Genomic DNA, 20,530 nt, shown 5'->3' on the forward strand with positions numbered 1-20,530 from the left:
AGGATCCTTATCAGGACGGTGGGCCAGTGGTACACCTACCCTGGGTGTGAGGAAGTCTGGTTACATTTGGAGAGAATGCTGTTCACAGGTTGTGGTTACTGGGACGTGGCTGGGGTCTGCTTCAGAAGAGTGGTGTTGGGGCAGGCTTCTCAAGTTTCCAAGTGGTGAATGGGTTCATCAGTGGTGAGGGTCCATAAATATCTTAACAGACTGGAACAGTGGACTGAGTCCAGCAAGCTGACAGTTTTGAAGGGTACCCGTGGGTTAACACAGTTTGACAACAGTGTGACCTAAGACTTAAGTGTGGGGTTGTAGGAAATAAAACATCTGGATGGATCTTCCACTGCACTGATAGAGAATAATGTCCAGAATGGACAGCCAGGCTCTGAGCAGAGTTCTCTGGAACACTGAGCAGTGTTCCCATCTGAATTTCTGTTTGTGAAGAATGCTGGGAGCCAGGGAGAACTTAGGACAGGGCAGGGGTAGAAACAAAGTTTTGTGAGAAATGACTTTAAAAGGTGGATGAGAATTTTCACCCTAGAGAAGGAGCTGGAGTACACCAAAGGTTTATGACCCTGAGGCGGAGAGTGGGATGAATGTGTGGGTATCTCAGTCGCTGTCTGCTCTTACCATTTGGTCATCAGTGCCCTGGAGATTAGCACCCGAGGGGCCTGCAGAAAGCCAGGCCTGCAGCCCTGCTGGTAGGGAGACAGCGTCGTTGGAGAGGGTGTTCTACATGTTTAAAGTCTAATAGTCCTAATGTCCAGCTCTTGGGCAGCAGGAGTTCCTGATGGGAATGGTGGCTGTGTCAGGGATGCAAGAGCCAGAGGGTAGCTGCGTCTCAGAGTGCTGTTTGTCAATAGGCAGTGGACCCGTCTGCAGTGTGCATGGTCATAATGTCACTGGTTTAAAATCAGGACAGTCCCCTGGCAGTAATAAAGTATAGTAACCACGTGTCATCAGTATGTAGTAAAAGGATACCCCCTTGCAGCCGCAGGGAAGCAGGGAGGATGCATCTTGCTTAAGACAAAGTAACACTTAGTCACTGACCCAAATTGGCAGCATTGGGGAACTGCTGTCTTAGAATACCTGTTTGCTGTCTCCTGCCGGCTGCCTTAATTACCTTAACTTAAAAATTAGCTCCTTTAAGCGGCTCCAAGCAGGGTTTTGAAGGTACTCAGTTATCTTAAAACAGATTGTTCTGTTTCGAGCTCGTCCTGGACTTTATCTTCTGCTGGGATTTGACCATTGTTGTTGCCTAGCTGAAACTCACACAACATAACATGAACTCTTCTGAGCTGAAGAACGCACTGGCATTGGACGCAGTTACGTTGTGCAGCCAGTCCTGTCTAGGTGCGGTCATTCCTGCTTCCTGCCCCCTGACGGCCACCAGGCGGTCTGTCTAGGGGTCTGCCTCCTCTGGACACTGCCTATAGATGAAAGCATACAGTGTATATGGCCCGGTGTGCCTGACTTCTCTCCTTGAGTTCATCTGTATTATGGCACACACCATAACTTCATTCTTCTCTGTGGTGAAGTAGTATTTCATCGTACGGCTGCACTACAGGTTTTGTTTTCTCATTCGTCAGTGGGTGATTCTACCTTTGACTGTTCTTTTAACCTTGGTTTGTTTATTTTGTGTGTGGGGTTTTGTCTGTATGTCAGTGTGTGGGGGTGTTTTGTCTGTATGTCAGTGCACCAGGTGCCTGCCTGCTGCCATCTGGAATTATAGTTACAGATGGTTGTGAGCCACCATGTGGGTGCTGGGACCTGAACCTGGAACCTTGGCAAGAACAAGCGCTCTTAACTACTGAGCCGTCTCCCTAAAGGATTTATTCTTTGGAGAAATTTTATCTATTTTATTTAATTTTTTAAAGATTTATTTATTAGCCGGGCGGTGGTGGCGCACGCCTTTAATCCTAGCACACGGAGGCAGAGCCAGGTGAATCTCTGTGAGTTCAAGGCCAACCTGGTCTACAAAGTGAGCTCCAGGACAGGCTCCAAAAGCTACACAGAGAAACCCTGTCTCGAAAAACAAAAACAAAACGAACAAAAAAAAAAAGGTTTATTTATTTATTATGTATACAGTGTTCTGTCTGCATGTATGCCTGCAGGCCAGAAGAGGGCATCAGATCTCATTACAGATGGTTGTGAGCCTCCATGTGGTTGCTGGGAATTGAGCTCAGGACCTCTGGAAGGGCAGCCAGTACTCTTAACCTGAGCCATCTCTCCAGCTCCTAATGTTTAGTTTTTGAGATAGGGTCTCACTATGTAGGCCTAGCTGAACTGGAACTCACAATGTAGACCATGTTGGCCTTGAATTTGAACTTACAGAGATCTGCCTGCTTCTGCCTCCCAAGTACTGGGATTAAAGGTTCCTGGCCCATCATAATTAATTTTAATGTGCAGCTCAAAGGTATTCGGTATGGTCATGTTGTTTCAGTCATTGCTACCACCATCTCCAGGACTTCTGGATTTGCAAAACAGAAACACAGTAGCTACTAATAAGTAACAGCAGGCTCCTCCTTCCTTCCCCCAGCTCCTGGCCACTATCATTCCCCTGTCTGCTTGAAGTTGGCTACTCAACTACTTCATATCAATGGAATCCTACGGTATAGCCTTTCTGTGGCTGCCCAATTAGTGTGATGTCTTCAAGGCTCATCCATAGGGTAATATGTCAAAATGTTCTTCCTTGTTAAGGCTGAATACCCCACTATGACGGTTAGACGTTTGTTTTATTTTAATAGTGTGTTTATTTATTTATTTATTATTTATCATCTGGGTTTGTGTTACTTGTGTGGAGGTCAGAAGACAACTAGTAGAGATTGTTCCTCTTATTTCACCATGTGGGTCCTGGGGATGGAACTCAGGTCATCTGACATGGCAGCAAGTGTGCTCACCAGATGAGACATCTCGGCAGCTGCTCCTCATGGTTAGTGTTGTCAGCTTGACACAATCTAGGATCATCTGGGAAAAGTTTCAGTAATGTCCAGATGGGATTGTTCCATGAGCAGGTCTGAAAGCGATGGTCATGATTTTGTTAGTTGAGGTGGGAGGCTAGCCACTGTGAGTGGCAGCACTCCCTCAGCAATGGATTCTGAACTATAGAGCAGAGAACCACTGAGCAGTAAGCATGCTCACATTCATTGCTCTCTATTCCTGTTTATGGGTGTGATGTGACCTTCTATGACTTACCTAGTCTGTGGTGGAGTGTAACATTGAACTGTAAGCCCATCAGACCCTTCATCCCCTCAGCTGCTTTTGTCTGGATCATAGCAACAGAAAATTATCTCATTCTCGTGCATGTGCACACACATGCACATACACCATGTGCACAGATGTACACACATGCCATATTTTGTATTCAGCTGTGAATACTCATGTTGCTTCCATCTATTAGCTCTTCAGAATGATGTTATTTTGGACATGATACACATATAGGTATATACCCATAAATGGAACTACTGAATCATACTGTAATTCTATTTTAATGTTTTGAGGAACTACCATGCTGTTTTCCATGGCAGCTATAACATTTTACATCCCAAACAGCAGTACACAGGGGTTCCATTTCCTCCTCGTCCTCACCAGCTCCTGTTCTGTTCCTCTGTTTAAATAGCCATTCTAGTGTGCTGGAGTGCTAGCTCCTTTTAGATTTGATTTGCATATCTCTAATGGCTGATGAGGTGGAGCATCTCTGCATATGCTTTCCTTAGCCATTTGTTTATCTGCTCTGCAGAACTGTCCTTGGCACAGTTTTGACTTGGGCTGCCCCTTCCTGTTTTTCTGTTTAGAGTTACACTTCCAAACTTGCTGCTTCTCAGAAGCTAAAGCAATGTAAATTTTGCATCTTATTATCTTAAGCCACCTGTTTGCTGAGAACTCTGTGGGCACCTGAGGTGAGGAGAGAGAATGAGCCAGGCCAAGAGGCAGAGCCAGAGTTCCAGAAGAACCAGAGTGCACCAGGAAAGCTAGCCATGGGAAGTGTCCACCTCTGACCTCCAGGTCCTCCTGGAACTCTCGGCAGAGAAGCCGGGAGAGCTGTTCCTGTTTGACTCTGGCAGGAGTCGGGCTCCCAGGCCATAAGGCTGCTTTTCATCTGCACTGAACTGCTAAGCATTGCAACATCCGGCAGACCTCTTCTTGGTAGTCCCCTGGGTGGGGGCAATGTGCTCAAGGAGCCTCTGACCAGCTGGCCTGGAGTCCAGAGGACAAAGCTCACAGCATAACACCCTGGAGCCAATGCTGCAAATGATCTAGAAAGGAGACCTGGCCAGTGGCTGACCAGCTTGCACCCAGTCATCCACACCGACGCCATTCCAAGAAACAGCAGCAGACGAGGACTAGCTCAGCTCTGCCGTCAGAAACATGAATTCTCCCTAATTCGGGGAAGAAGTTGTCTCTAATTCTCCCGCAGAGCCTCCAAGCTCTGGCTTTCATTACATTGTCAAGCTGGCTAGTTGTCATGAAATGATCTCTGCAAGGCTGGTCTGAATTCTGGGGCCTCGTGTGAAATGATCCCACTTTCCCACAGCCTGGGGTCTTCTAACAAGCTTTTGTTTCTCAGAGACTTGCTCTCAGTATTCCTTACTAGAAGGTGGATGCTGCTCACCTGGAAGGGACTTAAGGTTCATCGGGTATTAGCCAGGTTTTGTTGGATGAGACCCAAAGGAGGCCTGATAGCAGAAAAAGAGGTCTCAAATGTCAGGTCCCAGAGAAACCCTGGACAAGGCTCACTTAGTACCTGTGGCTCCTTCTCGAACTTCTCAGCCCCTCCCTAAACCATTTCAGCCCAGCTGGGCTTCTCTTCCCTTCCCTTACCCCGGGCTTCTCTTTTCCTGTATAACCCAGTCATTTCCGCCAGGCACTCTTTTGACTCTTGGCTCCACTCTTGGTCCATTTGCCCTCTCTCCTCCCTCTCTCGCTCTCTCTCTCCTCTCTCTTCTCCCTCTTCTCTCTTCTTTTCTCTCTCTCCTCTCTCTCTCCTCTCTCTCTCTTCTCTCTTCTCTCTCTCCTCTCTCTCTTCTCCTCCTCTCTTGCTCCTCTTCCCATGGCCTGATCTGAACTCTTCCTGATGCCTCTGACTGTTCTCTCCTCATATGTACAATAAAACCCTTCTCTTCAACTGTACCTAGGAGCAATCATGTCCCCATTTTTCATTCATTAAATGCACTGGTTTACTGGCTTTTTTTTTTTTTTTAAACACAGTCTCACTATGTAGTCTTGGCTGATCTAGAACTTGTTTTGTAGACAAAGCTAGCTGACAACTCACAAGAGAGCCAGCTGCCTCTGCCTCCTGTCACTAATCTGCATTCTGTCTCTATAGATGTGTCTGTTCTGGATACTGCATAGATATTAAGTCATGTGACCCTCGGCCCTTCGTGAGGCATCGTCTCTGTGCAGACTGGCCCCTCTCCCACAGCTGGCTGTCCTTTGCTGCAGTCAGGGAATAACTTTTCTAAGTATCCAGAATGAGAGCCATGAATACTGGCCCACCCCTATATCCAGCAGTCTGAGACTGGAGGTGAGAAGATCAGGCATTCAAGATCACCCTCAGCTACACAGAAATGCCAAAGCCAGCCTGGGTTACATGAGAAGTTATCTCAGGAAAAACAAAAACAAAACCAGACCCCAAAAGTCCAGAATAAATGAAAACTCTCCCAAAATCAGTAGTGAAATTGTTCCTATGCAATTGGGGTTTTCCAGTTATAGTAATGGTCTTCTCATCAAAGCATGTGGCCTAACGGGCACTGTCCTTGATGGGCATTCCATGTGGGAAATGAGAGCAGAAAGGCTGGAGGTGTCTGCAGGCCACCCAGGTCTCAGGCAGGTTGAACAGCAGCTCTGAGTATGGCTACAGTCCTGGGGACTGCAGGAGAACTCCTGCCCTCTACACCTAGAAAGAACTCCCCTGAGCCTCTGAGAAGCTGGCTGCTTCTGACCACACCTCATGTGTGAGATTCAGGAAAACCCACATTCATCTGCTGAATTCAGGATGCACCCCGACTACTTGGCCTTTTCTTGCTGTCTTTCCTCAATCTCATCTGGGCGTGCTCTCTTAAAGGGGAAGTGAAGCGTTATGACTGGCCAGGGCCCACAGCCAGGAAACGTCTACTAGAAGAGGGCCATTGCCCAGCATGTCGTTGGCTCAGCCTCCTTATCCAAACGGCCAGACTGCCTCTCCGGGAAGTGTAAGTGTGAACACAGGGTATGGTGGCCTGCCCTCCAGGAAGGTGGGGCTGGACGCAGGTCACAGAAGAAAGTCTGGCAGGCAAAGCATGCTGGCAGCCTATGGTTGCACTCGGAGAGATGAGTTTCTGTGTAGACTTGTGGGCAGGAGCTGGAGCAGGCGGTGGGGACAGCAGCTGCCTCAGAAAGAGGGCAGGAGTAGGAGGCTGGGTACTGGTCTATTTCGGACAGCCCTTCTGGAGGCTCAAGCCTTGGGTCTGGGGAGGAGAGGAGTGGAAAATTTTATAACTCACCTTTGCGAGCATTGGGAAAGCCGGCTCTCATGCCCCCTCCTGCCTTTCGTCATCCACAATTTGCAGCATCCACATGCAGCTCAAGCAGCACTTCGTGCCTTTATACACTGAGAGACTGCTTTTCTCTGTTGTTTTCAAATGCCATCTCGGTTAAGAAATGTTCGGGGTCTTTTCAAGTGGTGCACAAGGCTTGAAAGTCCTGGCTGTGTTTTCCCTCCTTCCTATTCATATATGGTCCTGGACCTAGTGGGCCTCAAACATATCATGTGGCCAGTCCACTATGGACCCCAAATATATCATGTGGCAGTCCACTGTCTCCATGTTATTACAATGATCGGTAGTGTGTGTGTGGCTTGCTTTCAAGCTAGAATTTTGTTTCCTGCGTGTCCACAGAGCAGGAAAAGGATAGTTCATATACTCACAGGCACCTGCTTCCTCACAAATAGGCCACAGAGTGAGTGACTGATAGAAGGGAAGACAGGTCTCTGCTATATTGTAGGCTCCTTTCTACCTCAGGTTTTTGTTTGTTTGGTAGTGATGGCTGGTCGTAAAGAAAGTAATAAAAGTTTATTTTTTAACAAAACAACTCAGGTTTTTCTCTCCAAAAGAAAGGAGAGAGAGGAAGGAGTAGAGAGGGGGAGGAAAACGTGCGTCTTTGTACGCATATGTTGACAGGCATAACCACACCCTGCTTCAAGACAACTTCCTGTTTGCCACTGCCAACTGCCACTCCAAGGAGAACAGACGTGGTTCCGTTAGTGGCTGCTGGGGGACCATGACAACCTGCTGGGTGAGTGGCTGTGAGTGACACTGGGAGCTCAGCACTGAGTAGAGACTTTGTACCTTCTCTTGGAGGAGACCAGGGCCCTGTGCTGTCCAAGTTGGAGGTTGACACGGAAATAAAGCAGAGGTCGCCTCTGCCTCTCAACCCGTGTCCTCAAACAGTGTGCTCCCAGGACTCATGTGAATGGAAAATTTTCAACTTGGGGGTAGGGAGAAGGCTGTGATCCGTCTTCTTAGGAAAGCTACCACCTGTGATTTTTTTTTTAAATCTACCTTTTCATATATCAGGAAATTTATATTAATTTGTCTATTGTGAGTTGGCATTGTGGTGTATCTCTACCTGTATTGATCCACCCAACATTCTTTATTTAGCAGTGAATGTAGTGAGTACTCACTGAGAGGCAAGACCTGTGTGTGCTAAATGCCCGAGATAAACAAGACTTCTGCCCTCAAGGTGGGCCCGTGTATAAGACAGTGAAGCCAGCAGTTTTTTGTGTACTGGAGGAGGGGCTCAGTGTGCCAGAGGCTTCCTCCCAAATTGTGATCTCTGATGTGGGTGATGGCTTCCTTATTAAGTATAGGGAAACTGGAGTTTGGGGGTTAAATTATTAGCCCAAGTCACAGGGCTAATGAGTGACAGAGCTGGGATTTGAGCCTAGATCTTTCTGATTCCAGAGACCATAGTGTTTGGTCCATATTTCTGTTAACTCCCAAAGCTGGTGGAGCATAAACATCACCTCAGAATGTTTTTGTTTTAAGTGCAGTTTGGGGCTCTAGTTCTGCACAGAGGCCTGGGCCTCGTCTCTGCCTCCTACCTCCAGGATCCATCTCTGTGAGCTGCGGGCTAATCATGTCCACAGCAGACAGGAGCCTTGGTGTGCATAGCCCCAGGCCCTGGGGAGAGGCTATTGATAGTGCCTCCAGACAGTCAGAGACACGGAATCCAGCTGTTCTGGTATTTTCAGTATTAGGAATGCCAGCCAGTCAGGACTTCTCAAAGATACGTAGGCACGTGCCTCTCGCCTGCCAGCATCTGGCTGCGGCTGTCCCTTCAGTGGGCCTTCGCTGAGGGTGAGGTCAGCTCTGTCTGTTTAAGGTGAGCTCAGTGGCTTCTCTAAAGGCAGGGAGCTGCCAGAGCTACAAGCTCACTGTGTGTGTCCAGTAGTTGTAGAGCAGGGAGATGCCCGTGGAGAAGGCTACCGCAGAACAGGAGGACCGACCCCTTGTCAGCTTGCCACTATCCAAGAGAGTGGGAAGCCTAATGCTCTTTGTTGATGTTTTCAGACTATGAACCTAGTCTGGTCCCATCTCTCAATCCTCCTGCCTCAGCCTCCCAAGTGTTGGGATTACAGGTGTGTGCACCTGGCAAGAACGGCGTAGACTTTTAGGAAGACAGTGTCTAGCTGCAAGTGGAGGTGAGCAGGCCAGGAAAGGCAGCTGCCCTCAGAAAGGCAAGTCTGTTTTCTAGCCACCCAGAGGAGAAATGGGATAGCCAGCCTGGGCCCTGGAAAGTTCTATCTCCCACGTGTCAGAAACTCTCTGGTTACCAAGAGTCAGCAGTTTCCACTGGTGCGGTGCTCACATCCCAGGGCCACAGGAAGTGACAAGGAATGCTTTCCAAGTAGAAGAAATGAATGAATGAAGTTGGACTTCACTCATTTCTCTCACCTTCCTACCTGTATCTGTTTTTCAGTTTGTCCTTTCTGTTTGCGGGTGCTGCAGTGCTTGGGCTGACTCTGGCTGATTTTTATCCTTTTCCACGTTGTATGACCTTAACAAAACCAGCACACAGTCGGTCCTGAGTCCTTCCCTGTCCCCTCCCATCCTTTTACTAATTACTAAGTGGCGATTAATGTTTACTCAGTGTTGGTGATGCATTCCATTTCTTGTAGATTTGTGTCTTACTTCATTCCACATTTTCTCAGCTTGAGCTAGCCCTCCTACCAGTCATTTTCAATCGTCTTGTTTGTAGCATTTTTAAAAAATTATTACTGTAAGCAACACTACTGAAAATGTCTTTGAGCTATTCCCCCCACCTACCTCCTCCCACCCCTTTGGGGATATTTCCTTGAAGTCTCTTTTTCAAGTTAACCTTGCCAGATTACCAGATCAAAGGCTATATTATCACTTCCTGTTATTATCTATCACTGGGGTACCTCCAGAAAAAATGTAATCCCTTAAAAGTACCCTAGCAACTATACTTGTGCTTGCTTCTCATGAGTTTCCCCTGTAGCCAGGCTGAGCGTCTCATGAGAGCATCCCCGAGAGCTGGTGGAATTATTTGAGGTCCCGGAAAATCCCTGGGACTCCCCAGATTCTGCCCAGCAGCGAGTGGCTGGTGCCAGAAACACGTGCCTCAGTACAAATGCTGAACTGAAGATCAGGTGGGGGAAGAGCGCTTCTAAGAGAGCAAGATAAGGAGCAGTTCTTGATATCAAACTTCGCACAGGAACGCGGGTGCCTCTGAAAGGGGAAATGCGTTCTGCAGACCCGCTGGAGACGCTGTCTTTCCAGAGTGTGGAGGGAAGAGAGTATCCCAGGCAAATGATGTGGAGAAAGGGACATCAGCTCTGGGACCAGGCAGGCAACTCTCCTCCCAGTTACCAACGCCTACGTAAACACGGTCTCTTTTCGTAATTGAGCTAAGCTTCCATTCCCATCTATTGCTTAGACGCTAACAGTTGTGTGGATGTTCAAGAGAGCAGGCGGCAGCATGCACTGCGCCTGACGTAGTCAGATCTCTCGACACTGTGTGGGGTCTGGAGATCAAACGCAGGACAGTAGGCATCCTTGCCCACTGAGCCATGTCACCAACCCACCTAGTTTCCTTTTGAATGGAGTTCCCTTTGGAACTCAAGAGTGTCCTTTATGAGACATCTCCTCACCTCAGTGGCCAAAGCAGATGGAATCCAGTGATGAGATGGAATGTGGGTAATGGCCCTCTCACTGGCTGCCCTCAGGGCTGCGGCTGTCAGAGGAGTGAGCCATTGGTGGTGTTCCTGGTCTATTAGGACAGGGCTGGTTCCTTAAAAACAGTATTGGAAAATTCCCAACTTCTTCCTAAAAGTAGTGTCAGGAGCAGCACTGGATGCCTGCGGCCAGCTCTGCCATTTCCCAGACATCTCTGTAGAGGACTAGATGCAGGATGTTGATGCTGTGAGCATGAAAATATCCCCCAGACAGAAAGAACATGGAAGGGAGGATTTTGAGTTTTCACTGAAATGAAACTACTCAGAGAAGAAGGGAGCTAACTAGGAAGGCAATGGGGTTCTCACTCCTCGGTCTGTGGCTCCCCAGGATCGCCCCCCAGACTGCTACCTGGATATTTAGGGAATATATTTGGGGGTGGAAGGGCTGGAGAAGAACAGCTGCTGAGCGGAGTGCTTGGCTTCCTGGGGAACAAAGTGAGTAGAGGTCAAAGGGTTCATTCAGGCTTTCCTATCTTTTTCCTGAGGCCTCATTCTCCTTTCCCTAGGGGAGTTAGCCACCCTCTGAAATGTCCCTAGGAAGTGAGAGGGAGGCATCTCCATCCCACAGCCCCCTCTTCCGAATCAAAGTGGAAGAGAGCTGAGCTGAGACATGGGCTTAAAGGAACCCTAAATGTAATGTAGTCATCAGCGAGAGGAAAGGCCACCTGGGAAAGGCGTCCATGCCTGGGAGAACACGGAGAACTAGACTTACAGATTAAAAGGATTTAGAGAACAGAGAGGAATTAAGTGCTGAGATGATTCATGGGAAGAGGAGCAGTGGAGGTGAGGTACACAGCTGGTATTAACAATTGAAATATGAAAACACTACTAGGCCTGGGTAGCATCATTGAATGTTTATTACACGGTGGCACCTTCCAGGCACTTTTCCTCCTGTGGTGTGCCAAGTATATATATATATATATATATCTCTATTACATTTCTCTATATAATATGTAATAATATATCTAATATCTCTCTATATAAGCATATCTCTGAGCTACATTTCTAGCACCCCTGTCCTTTTTTGTTTTGTTTTTAAAATTTTTTTTATTAAATTTATTCATTTTATTTTATGTGTTTTGCCTGCCTGCACGTATGTGTATCACATGCATGCTTGGTGCCTTGGTCAGTATAGGGCATCAGATTCCCTGGAACTGAAGTTACAGGTAGTTGTGAACTACTTGGGTCTTCTGTAAAAAGGATAAGTACTCATAAAAACTGCTGAACCATCTCTCTACATGCCCCCCTTTAAAGACAGGGGCCTCACTCAATCCTGGTTGGCCTGGGACTCCATATGTAGACCAGGCTGACCTTAGCCCCAGGGATCTGCACCTCTAGTGCTAGGATTAAAGGCATGTGTCTCTACACCGATGCACCCTGTTCTTTAAATGAAAATTAACTTAATCCTATAGAAAAAAAAATAAAGGGCTCGGGTCCTAAAGACATTTCCAGATCCACTGTACATTGCCTGGCTTTGTGACTTCATGTCTAGTTATTTTTCTGTTATGATAAGACCCAAGGCAACTTAAGAAAATGTTTAATTTAGGTCTGTAGTTTCAGTGGGTTAGAGTCCACAGTGGCAGAGCAAGAGCAGCTGAGAACTCACATCCTGATCTGTAAGGAAGAGGGAGGGAGAGAGGGAGGGAGGGAGGGATGGAGGGAGGGAGGGAGGGAGGGAGAGAGGGAGGGAGGCAGACTGGGAATGACGTGAGTCTTTTAAAATCTTGAATCCCACCCCCAGTGACACATCTCCTTCAACAAGGCCATGCCTCCTAATCCTTCCCAAACAGCCCCACCAACTGAGGACCCAGTGTTCAAATACCTGAGACTATGGGGGCCATTCTCACCCATATCACCATACCTTGAGCAATTCACTGTATTTCTGAGCCTCAGTTTCCTCAACTATAGAAAAAAATAATGATAGGTCATTTAAGGACTTGTAAACCTAAGTGCTATGAAGCCAATCAGGTATGTAGTAGAGTTCTGAGCACCCAGAAAATACTTAATATAAAGTTGGTAATAAATATAATAAATAGAGTATATTAGTAAATGAGTGGCCAAAGGACAGAAGTGCTGGACCTAAGGTTGGTCCAAGATCATTGTTAAGGTTTTATTAATGTGTTGAGTATTTAAATTGTGTGGGTGGTCTTGTAGGGAAATTCTGATTTCTTGTGGGTAGGGGAACAGTAAGTACTTAGAGCATAATGGCTTATGGTCTGGAAATAAGTATGTAGTAGGAGATGTAAAATGATGCAAGCTTTCACATTGGGAATGTTATGTTACCTCAAGAGAAAGTACTAAATCACTTAAGTGTTAGATTTTAGAATGCCAGACAGGAAGAGAGTAGCTAAATATTCTGCAATATGTTAATGACTGAATACGGCAAGCACATGGGAATTAGATATGCATATATACATAAAACAATGTTAGTTGAAGAATTGTGGAAAATATCAGTTGATTACAGTTTTGTTAATACAGCTGTGTACATCGCAAAGACAGAAATTTTGAGGGGAAGGATCCTTCTCTCTAACATTGCTTAAGTCTATTAATTATTTGCATAGTGAATGAAGAATACAATGTCCTGTAAACCCTTTCCAAGCAGGGCAAGTGGAACTAGAATCAGGATAGGGGTCTACCTGAGGCAGGCACTTGACCAAAACACATTGGAAGCTTTGCCCCCAGAAGACTGCCTGTGCATCAATGTATTCTTTGTATGTAACAAAGACCCACTTGGATCACCATCCCCACCCAAAGACGCAGCTATGCAAGGCTTCAACAGGCAGGTCCTCACCTGCTGGAGACCCACAGATGGTGCCCACGAGGGTCTTCCTGTTCAGTGTGTGAAAACTGTGCTTGCGGTGAAGCTCTGACCTCTGGTTCTGCCGTTTTGAAGGCTTCTGCAGCTTTTCTCACCTGCCCCAGTAGGGGTCAGGCTTGTTCCTACAGCTCAGAGGACTGGAATGCTGACTTCTCTTGGGCTACTGATCCTAAGAGTGAAATGTTTTCTCTTGCCTACTTACTTCAATATAAAATTACGTGTTAAACAAATCACAAAACTTGATCATCAGGTTTTGATGAATATCTCTTATATGCAACTTGTTCTTTCCAATGGATATTTGAGAAGGATATGTGGGGGCTGGAGGTGCTTGCCTCGCAGGTACAAAGCCCCAGGTTTAATCCCGAGCACCCTGTAAACTAGGTGTTGTGGCTCAGGCCTATAATTTTAGCACTTGGGAGGTTGAGGTGGAAGATCAGAGTTCAAGGTTACCACAGCCACAAGTACCTCGTGAATCAAGGCCAGCCAGGAGACACTGTCTCAGCAAGCCAGAGAGGGGGAGGGGTGGTGGTGGCTTATGGAGGGAAAAACCCATAAAACCAAGAAAAATCATTGATTTAATGTTTATACCAGTGAACAGTATAATATATGGGCCAAGACCACAATTTCTCTATGAGGGTGATTTCAGAGTCGCCAGTGTTCCCCTGCTCCCCATTCTTGTACATTATTGACAATTTCTGATTCATCTCAGCTTACTTCTATCAGTTTTTAAACTTCAAGTTTTAATTAATTTTTTTAGGTTGTACAAAGTGTAGCAGGTATCATACAGTATTTTTCATACATGTGTGTGTTTATTTTTTATTTATATTTTGGTTTTTTTGAGACAAGGTTTCTTTGTATAGCTCTGGCTGTTCTGGAACTCGCTCTGTAGACCAGGCTGGCCTCAAACTCAGAGATCCACCTCCCTCTGCCTCCCGAGTGCTGGGGTCAAAGGTGTATGTCTCCATCGCTGGCTGAATGTGTATCTTTATACGTTGTTCCCAATTCATTCCATTACCCACCACTTCAACAGTTTTTAACCATTAATTTAGGAAAATAAGATTTTTGTTACTTGGGCATCAAAGGCTAGGAAGTGATGTTTCCGTAGACCCCGACCCCCACCAGCTTTGGACAGGCCAGTGAGTGGAGGCGAAAGAGAAAAACAGGAAAGAGCTATGATAGAAATAAAATCTTATTTTAGAATCAAAATCCTGTGTGGGGGAGGGGGGAGAGAAGAAGAAAGAAATTGCTCAGAAAGGTGTTTCTGAAGGACACAAAACACTAAGGACTTGAAGGGGGCTCGGTTCTGGTCCCATCATGGCCACAAACCAGGTCCTCCTTGTGAGCCTCACAGAGATCATACTAGTCCACTTGTATTGCCCATTTCTAACCTTTAGTGATGTCATGTTCTCCAGTCTTGTTCACAGTACACCCCATTTCCTTCCTGAGTGGTAGTTGGGCCCATGGCCAAGGCCCTATTCCTCAAGCAGTTGTTGGTCCTGACCTTGGCAATTACCTGACCTCTCTGAGTCTCCTACAGCCACTCAGCTGTGGGGAGGGTAGACATGCCTGGCTGCTTCCTGCCTGTCACAAGGGGTTTTAAAGGCCAGGACAAGTTTACAGAGAGTAAGTTCTCCCAAAGACAAGCCTATTCACGTGAGTATTTCAATGCTCCATCTGTAATTATTGCTGTAACATCTAGGAATCATGAAAGATGAGGAGAAGGTCTTACTGTGCTTTGTATTCAAAATCAAGAAGTGGAAAGAGGCCTGAGAACCATCCAGGGACCCACTTCATGTATAGATGAAGACATGAACACCAAGAGCAAGCGTAGCGGTGAACACACCTAAACCCACCGTTAGGACCCAGGGCGTGCTGGCTCCCAGCCCTCTGTTCTCCTATACCATTAAAACAGATCATGGTCTTCAAAACCTTCAGTGGATGGCTTCTGGGAATGATGCATGTATGCAGGGTTTACTCTGAGCTAGGGAAGGACAATGACCCCACAGTTATTCTATAGAGATAGAATGTGAATGCTGTTCAGATGAAAATGCCCAATAATCAGATGATCTTCAGAAACTGTAGCCCCTAATTCCAATAGTCAACTTTGAGAGACCCTGACAGCCCATTGGTGTGAGAGGTGGTAGAGGAACCCCATACTGCTCTCAAAGGGCACTCTGGCTTTCTTCTGTCCAGTCGGCTCCTATCACAGCAGCCAGAAATGTTTCACCCAGAAGAAAGCCTGAGACAGGCCTTGGCTGGGAGGAGGCTGTATCCACAGATTTCCATTCTTTCCACCTTTATTACCACTGTCAGTGCAGACTAATAGATTCGTGATCTCCAGTTCTTCCCACTGGGACTTTTATTGCCAAATCATTTATTTCTTCAGCAAACATTAATCAACTAATTACTTGAAGGCACAGGAGAGCCAGAGGGGACTTAGGATCTCAGGAACATCTTGTAAGAGTTTGAGATTTCTTTCCCAGAACTGTGTACAAAGCTTTCTGGCACGTGGAAACGTACTTTTCCAGAGTCCATTAACTTTTATCAAACCTGTTGCTTTAAAACAACCACTATGTGGACGGTCCCAGATCCTGGTGTCATCAGTCCTGCTCAGGGGCTGCCTCCTCCCTGTTGGTCTACGAAGATGGAAGCTGACAGTGTGTGACAAGTGAGGTATCTGCCCAGACCTCTAGAACTTTCTGTAGATCCACAGGAAGCTGTGTCTGTCCTCCTAAATCCGGGCACTGCTCCTGTGGGTTCTGCTTCAGGCATCTACATCCTATATGTTGTGTTCTTGAACTTCTGTGAGCTTAAAGAGGCCACCGGGATGTGTCAGCAGACTGTCCCTACAGGCCCAGGAAAGGGCAAATACTGAGTCATGTTGCTCCTACGCTGGAGAATTTGCTCTAACACTTCTGTCCTTTCCACGCTCTGGGAGATCCCAGTCGCTGTCTGGGGACCACATTGGTTTTGTGGTTGATCCACTGTGTCAGGTAACACCTGCTACTCCCATGGAAGTGGTTTGGCAGAAGGATAGAAATACCTCCCGTGAGAACCCCAGGGTTAGCATTTGATACAGAAGTCCTGATTGTAGTCATTGTTAGTTGGCATTGAAGCCAACATCAGAACAAGTGTCAGAGGCTGCAGAGCTGCTGACCCTGCCAGGCGAGGTCACCAGTGTGTGTGGACGTGGGACCCACTGGCCACAGATGCTGTGCTGAATTCTGTTCTTTTTCTCCCCGTAGAGAGAAGACACAGTTCAATGTGCAGGCCTTCTCCCTCTCCAGCATCTCCAGCCTCCAATTCCCGGACATCACTAGCACAGGCAAAGACGAAAGCCTGTTTCAGCGGCCATAACGCTGTCAGCAGCACCTCAAAGCCATTTAAAACGCCCAAAGACAATCTACTTACCTCCAGCAGCAAACAGCACACAATCTTCTCTGCAAAGGGGCCAAGGGATAAACCATGGTGAGTTCGGGTGCTGAGTGCTGAGGCAGTCTGCCTTCACACTCTGGCTTTGATGCTGGGGGTCATGTTCAGAAATCCGGGGGACTAAGGAAGGAACCCAGAATGATGGCATGGGGAAGCTAACTACTAAACTCTAGTAACTGGAGGGAGCATGGGACCTTAAAAGTGCTGTATGCCTGGACAGAAGAGTGTGTGTACTTGAGAGCTGAGCTGTACTGTTTCTGAGGAAAAGAAACAGGGAGAGACTCCCTTTCTGTATTGCCTCTCAATTTTCTGCCCCAGTGAAGAGAAACATTGGTGTAAACAACCAATGCACAGACTGTGATGGAGGTGGGGGGGGCTGTGATGGGGCCCCAGCCCTAAGCAGTCCCCCCCAGGGCCTCTCCTCCCAGTCCCTGGAGGACATTGAGACTCTTAGAACTAACCGAAGGGAGGAGTTGGGGAAAGGAAAAGTGAAGGGAAAGTCACCCCTCTGATGGGGAGTCTACCATCAGCCACCGAAGGTTCCCTATGGACTAGACAAATTGGAAACCACACTGAAAATATGAAGGATGAACACAGAGCACTTGGGACTGGCTTGTCTTGTCACAGCACCTTCCACTTTATCTTCCAGGCCTCCTCAAGACAGAGAAGGGACAAGTGTGGAGTGTGTCTAATTTATATATTTAAAGAGAAACGGTGTTCGTTAATTAATGGTAGTTAATTGCACTTAACGTCCTGCCCAGCAAAGCTGTGGAATACAGTCATCCATCAATGGGTGGCTGCTGTGTGCAGGAAATTATGATGGCTGATAAAGAGCTAATTATGCCAGATCAATGAAAGAGCCTCAGGTGATGGGGGATGGGAGAGGGGTGTGGCCGCACACAGCCCTGCCTCGTGCACTACCTGTGTTCTCTTGTGAACTGCTGGGCGTAGATCTGTCCTGTGTGAGGATACAGTTGCTCAGGAGAGACCCGATCTGAGAGCGTCAGTTGGTGACCTCTGATCAGCTTGTGGCAGCGTCCACCTTCCAGACCCTCCTCTCAATGCCCCCAGAGAACAGAGGGCTTGCCTGCTGAGGAATCACTGCCTGTGAACAGGTGTGTCTGCTGAGTGACCTTGAGCAAGTCCTTTGATCTTGCTGTGCCTCGGTTTCCTGTGCTGTAATGAGTCTAGTCGTAGAAAAGCTCTGCCCCATGGGGTGCTGTGAGGATTCAGTGAGCTTCTTCGTAGACAGCAGCAAGCACAATACCTGGGTCAGAGTACAAACACATGTTTAAGGATAACTACCATTAGCATTATGTTACCATTTGTGCCAAAATCCTATAACCTGAGATTAAGATTGATTCATCTGGCTTGAAAATCAGACAAATGGCTCTTCAGAGATAGACGTTGTGGTGTATGTGTATAATCTCAGCATTTAGGGGGCTAAGGCTAGGGGACTGTTGGAGGGGTGTTCAAGGACTATCCTAGATTATGTAGTGAGACCCTGTGTAAAAAATAAAAAGACACAGATTCAGGGGAAGCATGAAAATGGTAAAATAATTTATTCAGGCAGAGGGGGTGCTGCTTGGTTGTAAAACATTTACGTAGCATGGGTGGGGTCCCCAGCACTACAGAAACAAAGAAGAAAAGTTTCTGAGTCTGGGAGTGACCTACGGACAAGTCAAGAAGGCAAGGATCCTCTGAGTGAGACCTGAGTGCACCCTTGGAGGGGGCAGCTGAGGGGTCCTGTGGTCCCACGGCACTCCAAAGCGTTCTCCCAGCAGGCCACTGTCAGGGGGACTGCTGAGTTAGATCAGTTTTCTCCTTCAGCACAGTCGACCCTCTCAACACCAAGACTTGCCATGGGCAAGGCGCCTGTCGCTGGGGTAGAAAGTGCTGTGAAGGGAAGTGAAGCAGGTGGCCAGATGCCTTAGTCTGGGGAGCAGGACAGACAGGGGTGTGTACTACAGTTAGGGGACTGTCTTAGCTGCAGGAGCGCTGTGGTTCAACAATGGCCGTCCTGCACACTGGAGAGGCTGCAGATCCCGCAGCTTCCTAGTCTGTGAGGCTGGAGGCCTCAGCAGTCCCTGTCTTTCACTGGAGGCATGGAGAGTTCATGGAGAGCCACTGGTCCACATTGGAGGGCAGAAGAAACCGGGTCCCGGTGTGGACGGAACAGCAACAGTGGCAGCAGTGAAGTACATGCACTGTCCAGCAGGGGGCGAAGGTGGGCAGGTGGAGGGCAACAGTTGTTGAAGGAACTCAGCAAGAAAAGGGATTCAGAACCCAGGCTCTGCCACCGGCTTTCTGTGTGTCCTTCAGGACACACTTAGCATCTCTGTGTCCCATTCTAAGCCTGAATTCTAAATCAGAACCCTCTCAAGTTCCCTATTGCCCGCTAAATATGCAGTTTACTCACTGAGGCATCTCCCAGCCCCCTGAGTAGGTGTATTACATTCATGCTGGGACTGGAGAGATGGCTCAGCAGTTAAAAGCACTGGCTGCTTTCCAGAGGACCCAAGTTTGATTCCCAGCACCCATGTATCAGCTAACAACTGTCTGTGACTTCAGTTCTGCAGATCTGATGCCCTCTTCTGGCTTCTGAGGGTGCCAGGCCCACACGTGGTACACAAACATACAGGCAGGCAAAACACTCACCCACATACAGTAAAATTAAAAACAAACTTAAAAACACATGTTGGCTTTCAAAACTTTCTACTTACATAGCAAACCGAAGATTGCGTTATCCCGTGATAAGCTGAGGAACGGCTGAAGAGTGACCTCGCCTGGCAGCCCACCCCTTTGAGTCGTCAGCCTGGGTTGGTGCCCTTCTCCTGATCTATTCATATTTACCTTTGGGTTCCCAAGGCTGCAGCACACAGTTGTACAGTTGTGCACTGCACCCCTGTGACTGAGGGATGAAGACTGTCGGTCTATTGGGGACCTGAACTGCAGACATTGTTTTTAACTTGCACAAAGCTCTGTATGTAACATTAGTGGGCCTTGTGCACCCCGGTGCTTGTTATAGTGGGCACCTAGTTATTGTTGAATATTAAATACTAAGCAAAGATAGAGGCATGATCTAGTCCCAGAGCTGGTGTAATAGGTGGTAATGGGTCATCAGGATTGAAGTAGGGAATTTGGGGCCAGCTTACAGAGGGTTTTTGGTGGTAGGGCTCACTCTTAATTTAGTAGGCAATGAGGAAGTTGAGAAATTCTGAGAGGGGTGTGGTTGAGAATTACAAACTAGCCTTGAAAATGAGATCATACCTGCTAATTGACTAGCTCGAAGTCACACACAAAGTCCGTGCAGAGCCTGGCTTTGAACTTACTTTTCTTGCCTCTAGTTCAACAAGCACTCATGGAGACCTGAGTTCAGGTCCCCATCATCCACATAAAAAGGGGTGGAGGCCAGGGAGGTGACTCTGTCGGTGAAAAGCCTGCAGCACAAGCCTGAGGACCTGAGTTCACATTCCCAGAACTCACATAAAAGTTGGGTACAGCAGTGTGTGTCTGGTGGTGGGGGAAGGGATGTACAGGCAGATCCCTGAGCTCACTGGCCAGCCAATCTAGCCGAATCAGTGATCCTCTGACTCACTGAGAAGCCCATCTCAGAAGCTAAGGTGGAAGGCGATCCCTCCACACTCTAGCTTCTATATGCACCCATAAACACATGTATGTGCTCACACAAACACATAAATATACCATACCCACATGCATACACACACATGAAAAAAACATAAGCACCTCAGACAGTGTAGATCAGCTTAACTTGAGCAAATATCTAAAAAAAAAAAAAAAAAAAAAAGCCTACTTTATATATGATTAGGTCTGACTAGTTGCATCAGCCCAATGCCATGGCCCAGCACCGTAAATGAATAGTGTATCACCTATGGATAGTCTGGAAAAGCTCAAAATTCAAAGTTTAGTTTCTGGGCTGGTGGTACAGCTTGATGGTAGAGGGCATGCCTCCCATGCATGGGGGCCTGGGTTGAGCCCCAGTACCACAAAACTAAAGAAAATGTAGTTACCACTAAGTACATGTC

General features: G+C 47.3%; 1 protein-coding gene across 9 annotated transcripts in view; it reads left to right on the plus strand.

Moving 5' to 3' along the window:
• Positions 1-20,530, plus strand: part of Atxn7l1 (ataxin 7 like 1) — a 232,423-nt gene that overhangs the window by 165,554 nt on the left and 46,339 nt on the right. For 8 of the 9 annotated variants that reach the window (XM_059279071.1, XM_059279062.1, XM_059279063.1 and 5 more), the window contains one exon: positions 16,298-16,520. In XM_059279071.1, coding sequence (XP_059135054.1) covers positions 16,298-16,520 — 223 coding nt within the window. Of the gene's footprint in view, positions 1-7,178; positions 7,273-16,297; positions 16,521-20,530 lie in introns of those variants that run through there. The other variant, XM_059279069.1, reaches the window with a different exon arrangement.

Source organism: Peromyscus eremicus, chromosome 14 (genome assembly GCF_949786415.1).
Source record: "Peromyscus eremicus chromosome 14, PerEre_H2_v1, whole genome shotgun sequence".
Classification (NCBI taxonomy): Eukaryota; Metazoa; Chordata; class Mammalia; order Rodentia; family Cricetidae; genus Peromyscus; species Peromyscus eremicus.